Source organism: Trichomycterus rosablanca, chromosome 21 (genome assembly GCF_030014385.1).
Source record: "Trichomycterus rosablanca isolate fTriRos1 chromosome 21, fTriRos1.hap1, whole genome shotgun sequence".
Lineage (NCBI taxonomy): Eukaryota > Metazoa > Chordata > Actinopteri > Siluriformes > Trichomycteridae > Trichomycterus > Trichomycterus rosablanca.
Window position 1 is genome coordinate 9,679,714 of NC_086008.1, and position 23,079 is coordinate 9,702,792.

General features: G+C 38.9%; 1 protein-coding gene across 1 annotated transcript in view; it reads right to left on the reverse strand.

Annotated features, from left to right (window-relative positions):
• Positions 1-23,079, reverse strand: part of col27a1b (collagen, type XXVII, alpha 1b) — a 132,705-nt gene that overhangs the window by 39,760 nt on the left and 69,866 nt on the right. Inside the window, exons 10-16 of the mRNA XM_063017903.1 lie at positions 22,822-22,866; positions 17,509-17,562; positions 15,745-15,789; positions 8,209-8,262; positions 5,445-5,489; positions 3,314-3,367; positions 2,984-3,028 (exon numbers count right to left, since the gene is read on the reverse strand). Of these exons, the coding sequence (XP_062873973.1) occupies positions 2,984-3,028; positions 3,314-3,367; positions 5,445-5,489; positions 8,209-8,262; positions 15,745-15,789; positions 17,509-17,562; positions 22,822-22,866 (342 nt within the window). The remainder of the gene's footprint in view (positions 1-2,983; positions 3,029-3,313; positions 3,368-5,444; positions 5,490-8,208; positions 8,263-15,744; positions 15,790-17,508; positions 17,563-22,821; positions 22,867-23,079) is intronic.

A 23,079-nucleotide genomic window follows, 5' to 3' on the forward strand; every position in this document is an offset into this window, starting at 1 on the left:
TTTACAAATGGTGTAAAATTTAATATTGCAACAACTGTGCAACAGGGCCACATTTACACAAAAAATGTTTTTTTTTATATTTATTAAAACATAGGCTTTGTATTAAAAATATAATAAATACTATTTATTATTATATTATCAAAAGACTTTAATAAATATTAAAATATTTTTATAGTTATTAATGCCTAGCATTTATATTAAAAATTAAATAAATACTATTTAGCATTATATTATTAAAAGGCTTAAATACAAATTAAAATATTTTAATGTTCATTAATGCAGAGCATTGATATAAAAATATGAATAAATAATTTTTATTATTCTATTATTAAAAAGCTTTAATAAATATTAAAATATTTCAATATTTATTAATGCATAGCATTATTATTAAAATTAAATAAATACTATTTATTATTATATTATTAAAAGGCTTTAGAAATATTTAAATATTTTAAAATATTTATTAATGCATAGAATAATTATAAAAAAATTAATAAATACTATTTATTATTATATTATTAAAAGGCTTTATAAATATTAAAATATTTGTAAATATGTTTAAATATTTATTAATGCATAGAATTTATATAAAAAATTTAATAAATTCTATTTATTATTATATTATTAAAATGCTTAATAAATATCAAAAAATTTTTAAATATTTATTAATGCATAGCAAAAATATTGAACATTAAATAAATACTATTAATTATTATATTATTAAAATGCTTTATAAATATTATTTTTTATATTTATTAATGCATAGCATTAATATTAAAATTGAATAAATACTATTTATTATTATATTATTAAAAGGGTTCAATAAATATTTAAAAAAAATTATATTTAATAATGCATAACATTAATAATAAAAATGGAATACATACTATTTATTATTATATTATTAAAAATGCTTTACTAAATATTACAATATTTAAAAAATATATATTTTTCAATATTTATTAATGCATAGCAGGCTTTGACAATCTGCTATGCATTATTAATAAATATTAAAACAAACTTTGACAGCACTTTTTTTTTGTAAAATCAAGCCCAACAAGTGAATCATTCTGCTGTCTGAGAACAGCTGCCAGCACTTAACACACCACACTGAGCACTAATGCTGGACTTGGCTTCATAAGATTGCAACAGATTTTGAAACATATGGTAAAGGTGTTTCTGTCAATATTTGGCAAACTTATTAGCTTGTTAGTATTTGTACTAGATTAAACGTAGCCACTTCAAAATCAACAGAGAATGCAAGTGAATTAATGAAGCTGAAAAATGAATATACAGCTCTAAAAAAATTAAGGGACCACTACATTTTTTTATTAAAAAAGCTCTTATTCCATTCCAGTGTCTGTTGAATTTCAACACACACACACACACACTTCATTGTACTTAATAAGGTAATACTTTAATAATCATCTAAAAAAATCTTAATTGAATAAAGAACACTGCTGTGACCAGGACCAGTTGGTTTGCAAAAATAATGCCAGTAGAACCTCAAAAGTAACTGCAAAAAAACTATTGACCCTGCCAAAAGAGTACAGTAAAAAAGGGTTAAATGTTGGCTTTATGGACAGCGGTTTATAAGAATAAGCAGAAGACGCTGAACACAACAAATCTACATCTTGGCAAAGTGCAAAAATGACTCTCCACTGACAACTGTAGGATGACATCAAGTGACCTACAAAAGGAATTTCGAATGGCACCTGGGGTGAAATGCATGCCAAAGACAGTTTGAAACAGGCTACTAGGGGCAGGGCTGATTTCAGGCAAAGCTAAAAAAAAAATAAAAAAAAGCCTTCATAAATGAGAAGCCTGACTGAGACCATAAGGATCGAAATGTAGAGGATGAGAGTCACGTCTTTTCTGATGAGACCAATTTTTAGCTTGGCCCCCCTGGTCATTTCATAATTAGTCCTGGAAAGGCATTCAAGCCTTTGTGAAATTTGGTGGACGACTGGCCAGGTACAAGCTTATACAGAAGAAAAACTCCTTCCTTCTGCTCTTACAATGTTCCCCAACTCTGAGGATTGTCTTAGCAGGAATATACACCATGCCACAAAGCCAGGTCAATCAAGGTCTGTATGGAGGACTGCCAGACCTGAACCTCACTAAAAATCTCTGGAATGTAATCAAAAGGAAGACATATGGTCACAAGCCATCAAACAAAGCCGAGCTGCTTGATTTTTTGTGCTAGGAGTGACCTAAAGTCACCCAACAGCAAAATAAAAAAGAATGGTGGGGAGCATGCCGAGATGCACAAACTTTCTTTGTATTATTGAGGTCTGCAAACACAAATAAATTGTTGATTCTACTCAAAAACATACTTATAAATAGTAAACTGAATAGATAGTTCTGCAGTGGTCTGTATATTATTATCTAAATAAAATCCGGGGAATAAATGGTGATAGGTTTTGCAAGTAATATCTTCTGCCTTTCCAAAAGTATATGAAGGTGTATTTCTGAGAGAGGTTTTCAGGACTTTGAGAAGGTCATTTCAAAATCTTAATTTTAGCCTAATGTGGCCATTGCAAAACCAGTTTTGATATATGTTTTAAGTACATCCAAGATTCAACCTTGGACTGATGTTTGCTGTACAGTTTCTCCAATTTCCACTGGTAGCAAAACCCATAGAACCAATATAACATAATACTACCATGCTTTATAGTAGGTATAGTGCTGTTGGGTTGAAATGACTCATTCTTTCCCCATCAAGGAGGCTTTTTTAATGTAATTTGCTTCAAAAGTCAGTTAGCAAATGTTTTGATATTGGAGCAGGATGATAATAATAATGATATATAATAACATATTATTGGCATTGACTTGTTAAAGAACACATGTACTTTTAATGGGCTATTTCACCACACTTAAGGGAAGAGCTGATGTTAATTTCAAGCCTCATCTATTGCTAAGCATTACAGTGACAGACTGTAGGCACTATGAATATGGATCTAATAAAGTGTATTCAGATCACCTTATCACCTTTCAGTCCTGGCTCGCCTGGATTTCCGGGCACCCCCTGCAAAGAAAGAGAAAGTTAAGTAAACACCTCTGTACTTTACTCAAGCTTTTTTTCTTCTTCACAAATGTTGCTTAGCCTAAATAAACAGCAAAAAACTAAAAACTGACCCTCAGCTCAACATTCAAGATGATTTCCAAAAGAAGGCACTATTGTAAAAGTACAGTGAGGTCCAAAAACAATTCAGTAATATTCTTTTTGTGTGCTTGTGTTTGCTTAGGAATTATTTTCCCTAAAATCTAAAAGAAACTCTTTTGAAAGATGAACAAAAGTATAGTTAACCACCTTGAGTCCCACAGGTCCTGGAAGACCCATGATTCCAGTAGGTCCCATGTCCCCCTGCCAACACACACACAGGTCAAAAATGAACAGATGTAGACTTAGGTCAGTTTTAAAAAGTTTAGGATATAAACAATGGAACTACTAGCTGTACGACACATCATGTATTAATAATTTAAGGCAGTTAAAAAAACAGGATTAAAACTTTGGGGTCACTCTTTAAAACAGTAGCATCTGAACTGTCAACCCCTATTTATAGTAACAGGCCAGTAAAGACTGAGGTCGCTTTAATGATGCTGCTGAGATCAGATTGTCCTTAAAACCACAGACTATTTTTATAAATTGTTTATCAAATTAAAACACAAATGTTATTTTGACATAGACATAGAAAACCAGTAAAAGCATGTCAATATTAGGATTGTTTTTAATTTAACATTTATTTAACATGATGGTTTAATAACGGTGAAGCTTAGGTTCTAAGTATAAATGCTAATAAACTAATTTACTAATGTCAAATAATGCGGTCACATTTTAAGTGACAGTGCCACTCACGTTCCAGCAGCTTTTTTCTTGTATTTGCTGTTGCTTGGATTACATGTTTATTATCCAGGAAAATTTTCTCTCAGAATTTAATGACAGTCTGGGTTTTCAATAATTGTACTTTGCAATGGGTGCAGTCAAACTAGTTCTCAGTCATAATCAGTAGGATGAGGATTAGAAGGTAATGCCATAAAAGTAAAAGACATAGAACCTTCTTCACAACCAGATTAATAACAATGTGCAGAATGTATACAATATTTTTAAACTATAAAAGTCAAAGTCTCACCAAAAGTGACCAAAAGTGTTCTGGTTCTTGAACTGATTCCATTCAGGCTTCTTAGAACCTTGGTGCTTTTTAAAGAACCGGTCCACATTTCAAGCCGTTTTTGGGAGCCAAGAATGCATCATCAATGGTGATATTGGTGATAAAAAGATGTACAAGGCTACACTGTGCTAAAACTGTGACAAGCTGTATGTAAAATTTTTTATATTCGCAGATGTTTAGTATACATGGGTAAAAAGAAAACTAGCATCCACATAACTGGTGTATAGGTTGGCAGTATCTGTATATGCACACAAAAAAGGACAAGCATATTTTTTAAACTTCATTTGTATATTTTATATCGTAAGCTTTACAGCCATTGTTGCTTTCTATCCTCTACAACTTGACTCGCCCCCGGATGATGCCACAGTTTGAGCTGAAAACCCTAGAATTCTTTGGTTTCAGGTGCGAATGAACATTCACAAATCAAAAGCTTTTTTTTGGTGGAAATGTGCTGAACCGGTTTAAAATCAAGTTCGCGAACCAGAACGGAGCCCATTCCACGTAGGTCGAAAAGGGCTTTCAAAAACAAAGTCCCCCAATCAATCAGTCACAATAAGAAGAGCTGGAAAAATCATTGAAACCCCAAGACTGTCATGACATAGGTGTAACTTAAATACGAGGGATCTTCAAAAAGTTTCCGCACTTTTATATTTTGGTTGGAAACAGTGAGGACGGGAGGAGTAGTAATTGCTCGTGTCTGAGAGACTCTGAGAGAGCTTATAGTCTGGATTTAGCACCATCTGATTTTCATCTTTTTGGATGCTCTAAGAAGCTTTAAAGGGAAGAAGTGATGATGATGTGAAAGCAGCGGTGCATTAGTGGCTATGCGCTTAACCAAAAACATTAAAAAAGTTGGTACGATGCTGGGAAAAATAAATCGGAAGGTGACTGTGTAGAAAAGTGATTCATTTGTTTTTGAAATTTTCAATAAACTTTTTGAAACACCCTCGTATTAGGTATGTAAACTTTTGAAGTCAACTATATTTAGGCATTGCACTGCCATATGTGAATTGCTGCCACTTGTCATTGTTTAGAATTAAATCACCTTCATTTTTGTCTCCAATTCTGGCAACATAGTGAAATTCAGTTTCTCGTTTCTAACAATGCATTCAGTCATTTGCTTTTACCTATTAGTATGTCATATTATTGTTTGACTGAAAGATTCTACTGTTCTGATAAAACATAAACACCCCAGGCTTTATAAAGCTTTATGAAGCATGAACCAGAAATAAAACCAAATTAAACATCAATCACATTCAATGAATTACTCACAATAAGGCCAGGTACTCCACTTGGACCAGGTGGACCCAGTTCCCCCTAAGGAGAGAGCAGAACACAGAAAGCAAAGCTTATTAGCTTCTAATCTAAACACCGTCCCCCCTGTGGAGCATGCTCAGTGTTTCCGAGGCCGGGCAGAGTTGAAAGGTAGGGAGAAGGCGAGAGAGCATGGGGGTGCTGGGAGGTGAAACGGTCTATTCTCTCTGCTCTGATACCAGACTAATCTGCAGCTCGTATCTCCCCCTGGACAGAGAGCCGCTGTGAAAAACAGAGAGGTGCTTGTTGTGCTGCATGCCTGGCCTGCTGCTAGCTGCCATTGCTGCTTCCTCTATGGCCAAAAACATCCCTGTGTATTTTCTTTCCTTTTAATGTGGGCTAAAAGAGAGGAGACGTGTTGGCATCTCATGCTGAGTGACTGGGGAATGAAGGAGCTGGATTGAGATGAAGACAGGAACGTCTCCTGTGGGAACGGTTAGGGTTACACGGTGCAACTGGGCTGGGAGGGTCAGTCGGTTTGAATATTGCTGCTCTGGTTTTATAGATAAGGAAAGGTAGTGATGGTTTAAATCCTGCAGGAAACACCTTGCTTATCTTTTACCTGAATTATTTTAATTGCGAGTATATGGATGACGAGCTTCATGCATCTGCATGGACAGCTAGTACCAATCAATGTGTGTTTACTGGAGTTTTATCATTTTGGCTTAAGAGGCCATAAGATGAACTACATGCTCATAGCCATAGTACTTTATGCAGGCCATTTACCAAAGGAGCGCACCATGTTTGCAGTTGTGAGCTCTAAAATTTACAGTAAAGTGAAGGCCTGACTAGCATGTGAAGTGTAATGTAATAATTGACATGTTCTATGTTTACCCTTGTGACGTTACTGCTTTGGGCAGCATGGTGGCAAGGTGGGCAGCACTATCAGTTCAATTCCCAGGTTAAACGGCCCGGGTCATGTGTGTGTGGAGTTTGCATGTTCTCCCCGTGTCTGTGTGGGTTTCCTCTGGGAGCTCCGGTTTCCTCCCACAGTCCAAAGACATGCAGTCTGGTTAACTGGACATACTAAAGTCCCTCTAGGTATGAGTGTGTGTGTGTCCTGTGATGAACTGGTGACCAGTCTGAAGTGTTTCCTGCCCTTCGCCCAATGAATCAGACCCACAGCAACCCTGAATAGAATAGCGTTGGTAAAACCATGTTCTTCAGATTGTGTTTCACCTTGTGTTTAATCGTAAGAGCAATTAAATATCATCCAGAGCACCATTAAAAAATCAGACAGAAAAATTGAGGTTTAAAAAGCAAAAACAAGGTCTGAAACATAGAATTTAACACCAGAGAAAAACTGTCAAAAGGGAAATGAGAAAGCCAATAAAAGTAAAGAGATCTGTCTGATTGCAATACCGTCTGTCTATAGCGGTCCAGCAATGGCAGCCGAGCTCCTTAGTTTGAGTGATTGCAGGTTGACTGTGGTGCTGTTAATATAATTAACTGGTCTGGCATGTGTGACTGTGGTGGCAGTTATTGGCAAATCGCGGCTGCTGTGGTAAGTTCAGTTCATTTACGAAGTGGCGCAGAAAGGTCAGGGAGTCTGAACCAGATATCAGTCTAGTATTAACCATCAGACAATCACATTATATTATATTATATTATACACATATTATCAAGTAACTACACTAAAACTGGAAGGAAAATGTAATGCCTATTTACACTTAAGGGCTCATTCATGTGAGAAGCATTTTGCACTTCGCTCACTGCGAGCATCGACTTAAACTAGCCGATTTGCTCAGCACTTGCCTTGAGCGGTGAAACGAATCGGCATTTGTGTGGAATAACCGTCAAATTCACTCTGAAAGCATCCACGTGTATCTGTGTTTAGCTGTATTTTCCTCCTGATTCACTTTTAAACTCAAGCTCAAGGTGCTGAGAAATTGTGAGAATCAGTCTAAAATGCATATCATTAAAAAAAAGCTTAACATGGTTTAATGTACTAAAAGAACGACACAGGAACACTAAACCTCTCTTAATTATTACTGCTTATAAGTTCTCTCCACTAATGAAATTCCTTGGTCGTTGTTTTAGAACAATAAGTCACGTTAAGTTTTGTTCACCTTAAGTGTTGTTCACTTTTACTATGTCATATCAAACAGTTCGTCTCATTGGAGACGCTTTGAAAAGTTTAGCTGCAAACCCAACGCGGCAAGCTAAGCAGCACTTCTGCTACATGCATAACACCCAAGAACATGATGCCACCAACAAGTGTAAAGCCACCGGACGCCTCTTATCAGTGGCCAGTGGCTAATCCTAATGTATACAGGAACATGACAGACAGTATGATTTGCTGTTGTAGGGGCAAAAAAGTAAATCTCCATCTAGCCTTTCCACCCTAAGATCTGCCTAATTCCATCTGCAGAGTGCCCGACTAGACTCTAAGGCTGCATGCACCTTGCCTCACGGTGATAGAGGGCACAAAATGCTTGTCATTTGAAAGCCGCCTAATGTGGTGGATTAGGACAGGGTGATAGTTTTAGGGTTAGAACTGAGTTTAGCTGTAGTCTTACGGTTAAAGGTCTCGGTAGTTAACTAAAAATGAATGACACTATTAGCTACAATTACTTTGTCATGCTTCATTTAATTAGGCCATAGAAACAAGCCCTAGTCACAGTAAACAGGAATGTGTAAGAACAGTACCAACATAGAACAGTTCAGGGTACTGCATATCAGCATTGAAGACAAGGATAAAGAAAGGCAGCATAATACTCACTGGGTTTCCATCGGGGCCCGGTGGTCCTTGCTCACCGAAATCCCCCTGAAAGCCCTAAACACAAAAAAGAAAAAAAAAAGAGAGGCACTGAGACACTACTGTATTTACACATGAGCAAACTCGAATTTAAAATCAAACTAAAATCTTTATTAAGAACATTTTTGATATATATCGTTTATGCATTTTCTCCCCCTTCTCTCCCCTTTAGCACGTCCAATTGCCCGATTGTGTCATGCTTCCTCTCCACCAATGCCGACTCCCACTCTGATTGAGAGCCCATGCCCCCTCCGACACGTGGGCAGCAGCCGTATGGATTTTGTCACTACACTTTGACGAGTGCAATGCGGATCAGCACTGTGTGCGGAGAGACACACCCTGACAGTACTCTTTTCCCGTCTCTGTGCCGGCGCCATCAATCAGCCAGCAGAGGTCGTAATTGAATTAGTTATGAGAGAGAGACCCTATCCGGCTTAATATCCCACCCCTATCTGAGTAACAGGCCAATCGTTGTTCATGTGGTTGCTCAGCCCAGCCGGCAGGCAGAGCTGAGATTCGATACAATGTATTCGAGATCCCAGCTCTGGTGTTCAGTGTGTGTTTTAACCTGAGCGGCTTTTATTAAGAATATTTGAAGGGAATCGGTCACATTGGGTTATATATTTTTTGCCTTAAAGCCTTAAAAAAGCCTTAAAAAAAACATCTGGACTGTTGACATCACTGTGTCTATTTTCTGTTCTGTCCAGTTATGTTAAAGAAACTAAGTCATTATCTAAACAGAATGGGATTTAAATTAAAAGAAAGCAAAATAAATGAATTAACCCCTTAAGTTGGAGAACTATTCTCCTAAATAATCATATCACACGAATTCTGTGAGTATAACAAAGCACACTCATAAGAGGAAAGATATGATTGGTCAGATTCATTGTCATTTGAAACTGGTCTCTCGTTGAATTATGATTTCTTGACCCTCTGTAAATGTACAGGTGGACCACAAATCACCAACATTCTTTCTAACAACAGCAGAGGCGGCAAAGTTCTGATAGGAAGTCAAAGTGGTTTATTTAGTTTAACCCTAGACAATCCAACACAAATTGAATAAGCAGGTATGAATTATTTATTTAGTTAGATTTGTATTGTCTAAATGGTGCAGCGGGATGTTCCACTAGCACACCAGCGCTGAGATTCTGAACTCCTGGGTTCGAAACTCGCCATTGCTACTGGTCAACTGGGCACCATCTAGTGGGCATAATTGGCTGTGCCTGTATGAAGGGATGACCGGATTATGTGGTCGAGGTCTTCAAAGGCTGTGTAAGGACCCTGATTGGCGGATAGAGGCGCCTGTGCAGAGTGCATTGGTGGAAAACGGTTCCGTTAAGAGCTGTGCACAGGGCAGAGGAGGCGTGAGCAGCAATATACCCTCCTCAACTGCAAAAAATCGGGTATCCCCAGCAGTGGAAGGCAAATTGACTACACTAAATTGGGAGAAAAATGAATACAAATATAATAATAATAATAAAAAAAAATTATAATGGTGCACCTTTAAAATCTTAGAAAATTTTAGAATATCTTAGTAAAAAACCTGTATGTACAGTGTGTAAAATTTGTATTAATCAAAGGTGCTCTTTGCAGCTCCTTTATTTAAGATACATTTTGGTTAAGCTGTATAAGAAGGGCCATGTATAAGGGAGCACAAGTTTGAAAAGCACTGCTATACGTGCACAACATAAAGAACCTAACAATAAGAAATAAGACACCAAAGTTAAAGTCAATGTGTATAGCAGCTACTATTTTCCCCTCTTAAAACTAATAGGGTCTGGAAGTGAAGTAAGTAATAAAAGTGTCGTTAGTATAACAGGCTTGTAAAGTGGTTGTTACAAAACCTGTTATCCTTGGCGCAGGGTACAGGCTGTTCTTTTAAAAAATTACAAGTCACTAATATGTCAAACTAAACATCCTTGCATGGAAAAGTAGAAACAGTGAGTGAAAATGAAATGACTTTAACAGAACAAACGTGGTTTCCAGGACGTAACCAGAGAAGTGCAGTTATCCTGCATGTTCAGCTCTGTCTTGAATTCACATTACAAGCAAACCGTCACTCAGTAAGAGAATCTAATGCTTTGTTTAATCCCAGATGAGACTATTTGCTTATAAAATGTATTATTAGTAAGCAAAATGATAATGATAGCTGTATTCCAGGTCATGACAGGTACATACTGACAAACCCATGGGTGAAACACTGAGGATGACCGAACCGTGACAATGATGTTAATTTCCTCACAGGAAATTTAATTCCCTGCTTATTTTCTCTGTGCTGGTTGAGTCCGGGCGCATGGAGAAAGAAAAATCTGCTGTGAGGACTGTTTTTGTTCCAAGTAGAATTTCATTATGTATAATGGGGCCATGATGTTGCGTAGTGGCGCGTGTCCGATGCTTGTTGGGACCAAGAGAGCTTTCTCTTGCAAAAGCCACATGAAAACATCTTCTGATCATACTGTAACTAAGCCTATTGTCTAGATTCATCCTGTCTAATCATTTGGCATTTTTTGGATATTATTTTTAACACAGCAACTGCACAAAATAACAATGGTATCATGCTTAGTTTTTTTTTCTTGTCATGTATTTTCCACAGGCATTTTTCCATTATGTTTCCTGTGCATATTTTCACCCATATTCTAGCAAATCCCACCTCCTGTATGTACCAAGCTAACTAGATGAGTGACAGTTTTCCCATAGAAACCATGCATAAATATTTATCTAAATAAATAGTCTCTTTTTATTAGGCTTGTATTTAGACCAAATAAAACTTTTCTCCCCTTTTCTCCCGATTTTAGCATATCCAATTACCCGATTGCATTAAGCTTCCTCTCTACTGTTGCTGACCTCCACTTTGACTGAGGAGATCCGTGACTAACACACGCCCCCTCCGACACGTGTGCAGTAGCCGACTGTATCTTTTCACCTGCACAAGGCGAATTCATATGTGGATCAGCCTTGTGCACAGAAAGACACCCTGATCAACACATTATCCCCCGTCTCAGTGCAGCGCAATCAATCAGCCAACAGAGGTCGAAACTGCATCAGTTATGAGGAATCCTGTCTGGCACCCACCCTGAATGAACTTGTCTTTTAATGAATGCTGTAAAACAAAGAAAGAAAAAATGGACTGGACCAATGACATAACTGTATTAACCAGGGAAGAACTTGGAGGTGTACAGGTTTGGTTTGTTAGTGCAAATAAAATTTAGCAAATATCAAATGTAATGTTTAGTTTTTATAATAAAACTTATTGCTTTAAAAAAAGTATTGCTTTACTGATGTGGACAATCAATCATCTACAAGTTTAAAATAGGTTTTACTTCACCTTGAGTTAGTTAGAGTGACTCCGGTCTAGCACAGTTTGAAGTAATAGACTAAAAAAGTATTTTAAATGGGTTAATTAACCACAAAGTAACTAACTGTGTTTTTCATTGTATAGAATGTAAATGAAGTGCTCAGGTGGTGCGGAGAGCTAATAAACTAGCCCACTACCGCTGAGATCTGAGTTTGAATCTCAGAGGTGCTATCATCTGACTGGGCATCTAGACAGACACGATTGGCTATGTCTGAGAAGGGAAGGCTCTGAAGCCTTGCAATAGATTAGCGCTCTGTCCTGGGTGTTCCTGCCTTGCGCTCAGTGTTCCCGGTGAACCCAGGATCTGATGTGACTCTGACGAGGACATTGTGGTAGATATAAATGAAGTGAAATACAGAATGTGGATTAATTTAGTCTTTATCAGTTCCTGTCCACTAGCCGAGTCTTTTCTAATGGATAATAGCTACCAACCTGGGAGGGTAAGGGCTAGATGCAGCCACTTCTGCAGCATTACAGGGTAAGTAAACATATTAACATATTAATGTTCTTTCTATGAAAGTGTACAGATACCCAGAATTGTCTACAGTCAATTAATAGAGGGAAAAACTAGTTTGCTAAAAATGTCCAGGAATCATTCCAAACTGCAGTAATATTTCAAAAAGCATAATAATGCCGTATAGAGATCCATTTCTGTTAGTTCAACATTAATTTTATTTCCTTGGCTTAAATTAAGAACGATACAATTTCTTTCTTAGCTTATCTAACCTTAAACATGCAACCTGACAGCTTAGCAATACTTTCCTTGAAGGTCTGACTGATACTCTAGGGAAGAGGAAATGATATCTGTCTTCTTTACTCCACCAAAAACAGACTAGAATAGATAAAGAAATGACCTATTTACCACCCAATCAGCTCACAATGATCAAGCATGAAGAGGAAGTGAAGAACTGATGACTCCTAATAATAGATGAGATCAGTCATCTGCCCTTTCTTACACATTTATTTTAATTTAGATTTTGGCTTGTCTATCTCTGGACATTAATATTTTTTAAATAAATTACCAATACTTCAATACTACAAATCTCTGTCGACTGCATTTGTAATAAATGTGTAATTACTATGAATTAGAATCTTGACAAATTTTGTAGTACAGTAAAAAATACCAAACCTGTACATTTAAAGTATTCACAAGCAAAATATAAAATACAGCTCAGGTTTCCTAACGTTCAATGTCCAAATTCTGAATTTGGCGCCCATTACGCTTAAGTGCTAAATATATACAGTGTATCACAAAAGTGAGTACACCCCTCACATTTCTGCAAATATTTCATTATATCTTTTCATGGGACAACACTATAGACATGAAACTTGGATATAACTAAGAGTAGTCAGTGTACAACTTGTATAGCAGTGTAGATTTACTGTCTTCTGAAAATAACTCAACACACAGCCATTAATGTCTAAATAGCTGGCAACATAAGTGAGTACACCCCACAGTGAACATGTCCAAATTGTGCCCAAAGTGTCAATATTTTGTGTGACCACCATTATTATCCAGCACTGCCTTAACCCTCCTGGGCATGGAATTCACCAGAGCTGCACAGGTTGCTACTGGAATCCTCTTCCACTCCTCCATGATGACATCACGGAGCTGGTGGATGTTAGACACCTTGAACTCCTCCACCTTCCACTTGAGGATGCGCCACAGGTGCTCAATTGGGTTTAGTCCATCACCTTTACCTTCAGCTTCCTCAGCAAGGCAGTTGTCATCTTGGAGGTTGTGTTTGGGGTCGTTATCCTGTTGGAAAACTGCCATGAGGCCCAGTTTTCGAAGGGAGGGGATCATGCTCTGTTTCAGAATGTCACAGTACATGTTGGAATTCATGTTTCCCTCAATGAACTGCAGCTCCCCAGTGCCAGCAACACTCATGCAGCCCAAGACCATGATGCTACCACCACCATGCTTGACTGTAGGCAAGATACAGTTGTCTTGGTACTTCTCACCAGGGTGCCGCCACACATGCTGGACACCATCTGAGCCAAACAAGTTTATCTTGGTCTCGTCAGACCACAGGGCATTCCAGTAATCCATGTTCTTGGACTGCTTGTCTTCAGCAAACTGTTTGTGGGCTTTCTTGTGCGTCAGCTTCCTTCTGGGATGACGACCATGCAGACCGAGTTGATGCAGTGTGCGGCGTATGGTCTGAGCACTGACAGGCTGACCTCCCACGTCTTCAACCTCTGCAGCAATGCTGGCAGCACTCATGTGTCTATTTTTTAAAGCCAACCTCTGGATATGACGCCGAACACGTGGACTCAACTTCTTTGGTCGACCCTGGCGAAGCCTGTTCCGAGTGGAACCTGTCCTGGAAAACCGCTGTATGACCTTGGCCACCATGCTGTAGCTCAGTTTCAGCGTGTTAGCAATCTTCTTATAGCCCAGGCCATCTTTGTGGAGAGCAACAATTCTATTTCTCACATCCTCAGAGAGTTCTTTGCCATGAGGTGCCATGTTGAATATCCAGTGGCCAGTATGAGAGAATTGTACCCAAAACACCAAATTTAACAGCCCTGCTCCCCATTTACACCTGGGACCTTGACACATGACACAAGGGAGGGACAACGACACATTTGGACACAATTTGGACATGTTCACTGTGGGGTGTACTCACTTATGTTGCCAGCTATTTAGACATTAATGGTTGTGTGTTGAGTTATTTTCAGAAGACAGTAAATCTACACTGCTATACAAGCTGTACACTGACTACTCTAAATTATATCCAAGTTTCATGTCTATAGTGTTGTCCCATGAAAAGATATAATGAAATATTTGCAGAAATGTGAGGGGTGTACTCACTTTTGTGATACACTGTATATTTCTTCCCCTTTTCCCCTGACTATTAGGGTATCCAATAACCGTCAAACCATTACACTTCCTCTCCACTGACGCTGATCCCCGCCCTGGTTGAGGAGAGCCGAAACTGACACACGCCCCCACAGACACATGTGCGGTACCCGACTGCATCTTTTCACAAGCATGAAGCAAGTTCATATGCGGATCAGCTTTGTGTACGGAGAGACACACACTGATCAGCAGTATTCCTTGCTTCTGTGTAGGCGCCATCAATCAGCCAGCAGAGGTGATAATTGTATCAGTTTCCAGTTGTCCAGCTCCTACCCTGTATGAACAACAGCCAGTCGTTGTTCATGTAGGCGCCCAGCCTGCCAGATAGCAGTCAGCTCTGGTGTGCTAGTGTGTTTTACCGCTTCGCCACCTGAGTGCCCATGCTAAATATATTTAAACCACAAGAATATTTTTCTTGAACTCACACAAATGCTCCTTAGCATTAAACACTTTTTACATTTCCAGATTTTTGACTTTACAAGCTTGCTGTTTAGCTTTTAACCATTTGGTAAATGATTTTTTTTTCTTAAATGTATTGGTCAATTAGTACAATACTCCATTACATAGTTGGCATCAGAGGGAGGGAGGGTTGAGGAATGCTTCAATAGCATCTACAATACAGAGTGTGGTCCTTGGCTAGCAAGGGTGTCGTGCAAACATCAGAGGGCACCAGAAAGCTCAGGGGACTTGTATATACCCAAATTTAGGCAATGCAAAAGGGATATGTGTATGACTGAATCCATCAATTCTGTAACATAATATTCTTGTATTTCTGTAAGTCCCTTTAAAGTAAGCCTAAAGTATCAGCTGTATATTGTATATATAGATTTTCACAGCCGTGAATTAAATAGGGCCTTTGGTATGACCAACAAACTTTTAGACAGCCTGACCCCCACAACGCTGTGACTTCAGTGATGAACAGTCTACATTACATTACACTTAATATTTACCGCAAAGAATACCTTACAACAGTTTAGTATATTACATATTACATATCTCATCTGATAATATTTACTGCAATGACACTTTTTAAAGTTTTTTTTATATTACATACTACATTCTTTTTCTATTTATTTGATTACATAGTGTTGTACAATAATACTTGTATACTTTAACACTGCTGTTTACAAGCTGCTGTAGTATCTAACTTTCCCATGGGATTAATAAAGTAATCGATCTTTCGATCAATCCATTCATCCATTTATGTATGTAATCTATCTATCTACACACAAAAAATTACAGAGACTTGTAGAGAGAGAATGGTGAGAGAAAACTTTACCGGCCTACCCATCTTGCCCTTCTTCCCAGGAACACCAGGAATACCCTGCAGAAAGAGAGAGAGAGAAAGAAAAAAAGAGCAAGGAGTCAATTAATCAGCGATTATGTTGGCTGTAATGTTCAGCATCCGTGTTGAAGAGACCTTTTCACTGCTACACAATCCAAACTATGGGAGCTCAGTCAGAGACTGGATTTTGGAGACCTGATCCAGCTAATCCATAGCAGAGCTTCTTTCAGCTCCTGAGAGGCTTAGAATTCCCACACGGCAGGTATTCTGCCAACTCGCAGACCTCGTGCAAATATTGAGAGAGTGGCGAGTGGCCACCGCTACTGAGAGGATCTGTGTGGTTTTAGTGAAGGGCGGCTGTTTTGCCAGGGTTTGCAATCAGCGTGTGCACAAAGGCTTTCCAGACTGGCATGATTAAATGAGCCAAGTGGTCTTGTGAGTGAGGCAAACCGCAAAATTTCCATGATTAAACTTGGTAGTTTCTCTTCAGGGAGCTGCAGTGAGAACATACAGCCATCCACAATGCTTGTAAGGACATTTCACACAAGGGTATTATAGTGATTAAAAAAGGGACTCGTTTTAAATTTATACACTTTTATTGACTCCTTAAATTATTTGCTATCAATCTGTAGCACATACAGTGGTCAGAGCTCAATTGACTTTTGCTCAATGTCAAACCTTAAAGCTTTTCATCAACTTCTAGAGGATCAGGCTTTTATTTATCAGGCTTTTTATTTAAGTTGGTGTGAATTAAGATTTCTAGTTTTGTTTCATCTGTCCAAAGCAAAAGGACAGTGGTTACTCTGCATGCATATGGCAAAGTCAAATCTGGCTTTTTGTGTTTCCTGCTTGTAGAAGCGGAGTCCATATTTTTTTTCAATGCATTTTCTCCCCTTTTTTTCTCCCCCTTTAGCACATCCAATTGCATCGTGCTTCCTCTCTGCCTATGCCGATCCCTGCTCTGACCGAGGAGATCGAAGCTAACCCACGCCCCCTCTGACACGTGGGCAGCAAGCCGCATGCATCTTATCACCCACACATTGACGAGTGTTGTGTCACCTAGCGTTGTGTACGGAGAGACACACCCTAAGAGCATTCCTTCCCCATCTCTGTGCAGGCGCCTCTAATCAGCCAGCAGAGATCGTAATTGTTCCATTCTGACAGAGAGAGACCCTATCCGGCTTAGTCCCGCCCACCTGAACAACCGGCGAATCGTTGTTCATGTGGCCGCTCAGCCTTCAGCCGGCAAGGCAGGGCTGAGATTCGATACGATGTATTCGAGATCCCAGTCTGGTTGCAGCGTGTGTTTTTACCGCTGCACCACCTGAGTGGAGTCCATATTTTAATAAAATAAAAGGGTAGCAATATTTTTCACATCTGTCTATCTTGAGGAACAAAACTTTACATTTAATGAAATGTAATCTTATCAAAATACAGATTGTGTCAAAACGTAGGGATGCCAGGTATAAATTGGACAGTCAACCTATTTTTTTTTTTTTTTTTACAATTTTTGTTTGTGTTGTGCTAATCATTATATAATGTTTTGGTCATATTTGTAAGTGCAAAGTCAAAAGATTTGTGAGAATTCAAAGTGGTTATATGGAGTGGAAGTAAACTCAATAACAAAAACAAAAGTAGATGTGCAGGTTAGCTTTAGTCTGTAGGGATTTGTTGGACAAGCATTACGTTGAAAAACACAGACGTACTCCTTCTCACAGATGTACGTTTTTACTCATCAGAGTTAAAAGCTATACTTACTCTTTCACCATCAGGTCCTGGCAGACCAAAGAGCCCAGGGATTCCAATAAAACCCTACAAGACGACAGATTGATGGGGGAGAGAAAAAAGACAACTTCAATTTTTTAATACGATCGTTGACCTGGAGCAAAGATCAATTATAATAATTATTTAGATGTTGTTAGGCAGTTAGCTTCAGTGGATGGGCGACTTCATGAAGAACTAGGCCTTGAGGCAAGTGTATATGCCCATGGACTGCATGGTGCTGGCTTCCACGATGTAGTCCAAGGGCACATACCCTCACGCCAGGGATCGCTGAAGCTGGGTGGCTGGCTGGCACTGGATTTAGAGACACAGCAATGATGGTTATGATGACTTGAATGAATACAACAGTTAATGCAACAGCCTAAAGTGAAGGTGAACATTAAATATGAGATATATGACTTATAGGGTGTTTTTCCCCCAAACTGTTTATTAATAACACATATGAGCAGCCTATAAACAAAGGTTTGAGCAGAACATCAGAATAAATCACTTAATCTTGCATTAAGAACTTAGTGTTGTGTTTTTTATTTATTTATATTAAGACCACTGTTTAAACCAAAACCCCAAGGTTCCACCTATACACACATACTGAATATACACTGATCAGCCATAACATGACCACATGTTTCTTCACTCACTGTCCATTTTATCAGCTCCACTTACCATATAGGAGCACTTTGTAGTTCTACAATTACTGACTGTAGTCCATCTGTTTCTCTGCATGCTTTGTTAGCACCCTTTTACACTGTTCTTCAATGGTCAGGACCCCCACAGGACCATCACAGAACAGGTATTATTTGGGTGTTGGATCATTCTCAGCACTGCAGTGACACTGACATGGTGGTGGTGTGTTAGTGTGTGTTGTGCTGGTATGAGTGGATAAGACACAGCAGCACTGCTGGAGTTTTTAAACACCTCACTGTCACTGCTGGACTGAGAATAGTCCACCAACCAAAAATATATCCAGTCAACAGCGCCCTGTGGGCAGCGTCCTGTGACCACTGATAAAGGTCTAGAAGATGACCAACTCAAACAGCAGCAATAGATGAGCGATTGCTTCTGACTTTACATCTACAAGGTGGACCAATTAGGTAGGAGTGTCTAATAGAGTGGACAGTGAGTGGACACGGTATTTAAAAACTCCAGAAGCGCTGCTGTGTCTGATCCACTCATACCAGCACAACACACACTAACACACCACCACCATGTCAGTGTCACTGCAGTGCTGAGAATGATCCAACACCCAAATAATACCTACTTTGTGGGGGTCCTGACTACTGAAGAACAGCATGAAAGGGGGCTAACAAAGCATGCAGAGAAATAGATGGACTACAGTCAGTAATTGTAAAACTACAAAGGGCTTCTCTATGGTAAGTGGAGCTAATAAAATAGACAGTGAGTGTAGAAACAAGGAGGTGGTTTTAATGTTATGGCTGATCAGTGTAAATAGTAGGCCTATATGTACAGTTTAAAACACTGATGCTTGCCTACAAAGCCAAAAATCGACCGGCCTCAAGCTACCTTTGAGAACCCTGCTCTGTCTCGCTCGACTTGATCCTCCACCCACAATTCAAGGAAGACAAGCATCAAGGCTCTTCTCTGTACTTGCACCCAAGTGGTGGAATGAACTTCCCTTGTCTGTCTGAACATCTGAGTCTTACCTCTTTACTAAGCACTTACGCTGATATGTACTTACTAATGATCTTATTTATTGCATTAAAAAAATGTTTGGTTCAAACCGGTGTTTACCATGGAACACAACCTCAGGACCCTGGCCTTATTTTGTACCACCTTGCGGCTACTAACACTAGCAGTTTTGTCTGTATCAAAATGAACATCCGCTGTCTCACAGCAAGTCAGTTTTTATTTCTCAATATTTATGTCTGATTTATCCGAGCTTGTGTTATTCTTCCTGCCATCTGTTTTCTTCATCCATGTTATAACATTAAATTTCTGCAAGGTTTCGCTTTTTCTAGCAAAAGTGGTAAATCTTGGAAATATGCACTGAAAGAATCTGCTTAGCCTACAGAATACACTCGGGACGCTTTGTAAAATTCAATAAAAACAAGAATCTGTGATTGTAATCTTCCAGAACCTTAATATTATTGACAAAAGCACAAAAAAGACTTTTAACGTATTTTAATGTATTTCAAAAATCAGAATTTGATAACCGGAAACATACTCAAAAAGTGCTAGGACAGGCAAAATACAAGTGAAAAGTTCATAAAACATTCCACTTTAAGCAGGTGAACTGGTAACACCTGAGGATTTCTTAATTAAAGATCGGCAATAATCGTTTACCATCTATCAATCATAGTATTTTGATTATTTCCGTGTGGGGCAACCACAGGCTGGAAATCACTGCTGAATGAACCTCTAAGTCCACAGACAGCACCACATGAGAAACTGTCATGCTACTGTGATAAATGTAGCCACATGGACTCAGGAGTGTTTTAGAAAAAAAGTTTTCACTTAACACTGTCAAACGCTGATTTAAGAAATGCAATCTGAAACTCTATGACGCTACAAGAAAGCCATAGATCAACTCTATGCAGCAATGCTAGGGAGCTCTCTGTGGTCAAAGTTCATCTTAAATGGACAAAAAGACAGTGGAAACATGTGCTATGCCAAGATGAAAAATGATGTCAAGTTCTGTCCCAAGGACAAAAAGGACCATCCAGAGTGTTATCAGCAAAATGTGCAAAAAGTGAATCAGCACTCATGACATTGGTGACCTGCACAGTTTTGAAGACACCTGGCGGAGGTGTATAGTAAGAATCTAGACAGACACATGCTGCCATTAAGGCAACATCTTTTCCCATGAATTTTTCCCATGAATGACCTCTTTCTGTACACGTTACTACAGTGTGGTTTTGCAGACATGAGTGCATGTGCTAGACTGGTTTGCCTGCAGTCCAGATCTGCCTCCTATTAAAACGTAGGGAGCTTCATGAAGAGGAGAATCAGACAATGGCAACCATGGACTGTTGAGCAGGTCAAGTCACATATCAAGCAAGAATGAAGAAAAATCCCACTATTAATTAAACTACTGAAACAGAAACGTTGATGGATATCAGTGGTAAACATGCTTTTGTCCCAACTTTTTTAGGTGTGTTGCAGGCATCAAATTCTTAATTAGATTATAAATAAAAAACACAGATTTGTTGGTCAGTAAATGCACTGACAATCAAAAGAATGAACAAATCACAGATTTACAGTTTTAATGCATTTTACAAAATGTCCCAACCATAACATTAAAACCGCCTCCTTGTTTCTACACTCACTATCCATTTTATCAGCTCCACTTACCATATATAAGCACTTTGTAGTTCTACAATTACTGACTGTAGTCCATCTGTTTCTCTGCATGCTTTGTTTGCCCCCTTTCATGCTGTTCTTCAATGGTCAGGACCCCCACAGGACCATCACAGAGCAGGTATTATTTGGGTGGTAGATCATTCTCAGTACTGCAGTGACAATGACATGGTGGTGGTGTGTTTGTGTGTGTTGTGCCGGTATGAGTGGATAAGACAAAGCAGCGCTGCTGGAGTTTTTAAACACCTCACTGTCACTGCTGGACTGAGAATAGTCCACCAACCAAAAATATATTCAGCCAACAGCACCCTGTGGGCAGCGTCCTGTGACCACTGATGAAGGTCTAGAAGATGACCAACTCAAACAGCAGCAATTGATGAGCGATCGTCTCTGACTTTACATCTTCAAGGTGGACCAACTAGGTAGGAGTGTCTAACAGAGTGGACAGTAAGTGGACACGGTATTTAAAAACTACAGTAGCTGCTGTGTCTGATCCATTCATACCAGCACAACACACACTAACACACCACCACCATGTCAGTGTTACTGCAGTGCTGAGAATGATCCACCACCCAAATAATACCTGCTCTGTGGTGGTCCTGACCATTGAAGAACAGGGTGAAAGCAGGCTAAAAATCTCACTCTTCTGACTTTTCCATTCATAGAGTTGTAACTGGGATGAACTCTAACCATCAGAATCAGATCCGTTGAGAGCGTTTGGTTTTGTACTTTTAATACGACCACAATAAGCTGCTGATTTTTGCAAGACAGAGTTTTCACTGTAAATATTGATGTAATTGATAGCATTCAGGATTTAGTTTAGAGAGGAAGTAAATATCTCAGAGACTTGTGCTATTGCTGGGCAGTTTACGTCTAAGGTTTACTTCTAAGGGATTTTAATCATTTGTGTAAATCTCTTTATATGTAATTAAATGTCTGGAAATGTCTAGAATATGGTGTCTTAAAATATTCATACAGTGTCATGTTACACACCTTGGTTCCATTCCTCACAGGACAGGTAGTAACAGGAGACACATAATTTATCAGTTCAAGTTCAATAAACACAATCACTAGCAATGTATCTAAATGCATGTCTTTGTGTGTGTGTGAGGGGGATCAGAGCTCCTGAAGGAAACCCACACAGACACGGGGAGAACATGCAAACTCCACACAGAAAGGACCTGGACCACTCCACTCGGGAATAGAACCCAGGACCTTCTTGCTGTGAGGCGACAGTGCTACCCACCAAGCTGCCATTCTTCAGTGAGGTGACATGTGGCAACACCAGAAGGGTTTTAAGTGTAGTTGGGCTGATAGCGTCCAACATGGTGTTGGTGTGTTAGTGTGTGCTGTGCTGGTATGAGTGGATAAGACACAGCAGCGCTGATGGAGCTTTTAAACACCTCACTGTTACTGCTGGACTGAGAATAATCCACCAACCAAAGATATCCAGCCAACAGCACCCTATGGCAGCGTCCTGTGACCACTGATGAAGGTCTAGAAGATGACCAACTCAAACAGCAGCAATAGATGAGCGATCGTCTCTGACTTTACATCTACAAGGTGAACCAACTAGGTAGGAGTGTCTAATAGAGAGGACAGTGGGTGGACACGGTATTTAAAAACTCACACACTAACACACATAAATAATGCCTGCTCTGTGGTGGTCCTGACCATTGAAGAACAGGGTGAAAGCAGGCTAAAAAAAAGTATGTAGAGAAACAGATGGACTACAGTCAGTAATTGTAGAACTACAAAGTGCTTTTATATGGTAAGTGGAGCTGATAAAATGAAAAGTGAGTGTAGAAACAAGGATGTGGTTTTAATGTTATGGCTGATCAGTGTAATTTCCTTTACATAATTGATTTATTAGTCCTGTTAGTAATTGTTCTGGCTCAAACACATGAATACAATCATTATAAGTGGTATCCCAACACTTTTGTACTTTTTATAGTGTATCTTCGAGTCACTCACCCGAACTCCTTTCGGTCCTGGATTTCCTACTGGCCCAGGCAACCCCTACAAAACACAACACTGTGAAGTAGCATATTTTGATTTGCATTTTGGAGCATTTTCAACACGTCTAGATGTGTGTAATCTGAGATTGGAATAATGCTGCCTGTTACGGAGTTCACATCTGCAATCAATGTTTTAAATGTCTTCCATATTGCTTTGCTTATGACTTGTGAATAGGGTCATTGGCAGGAAAACCACAACTAAAAAAAGCTCGAT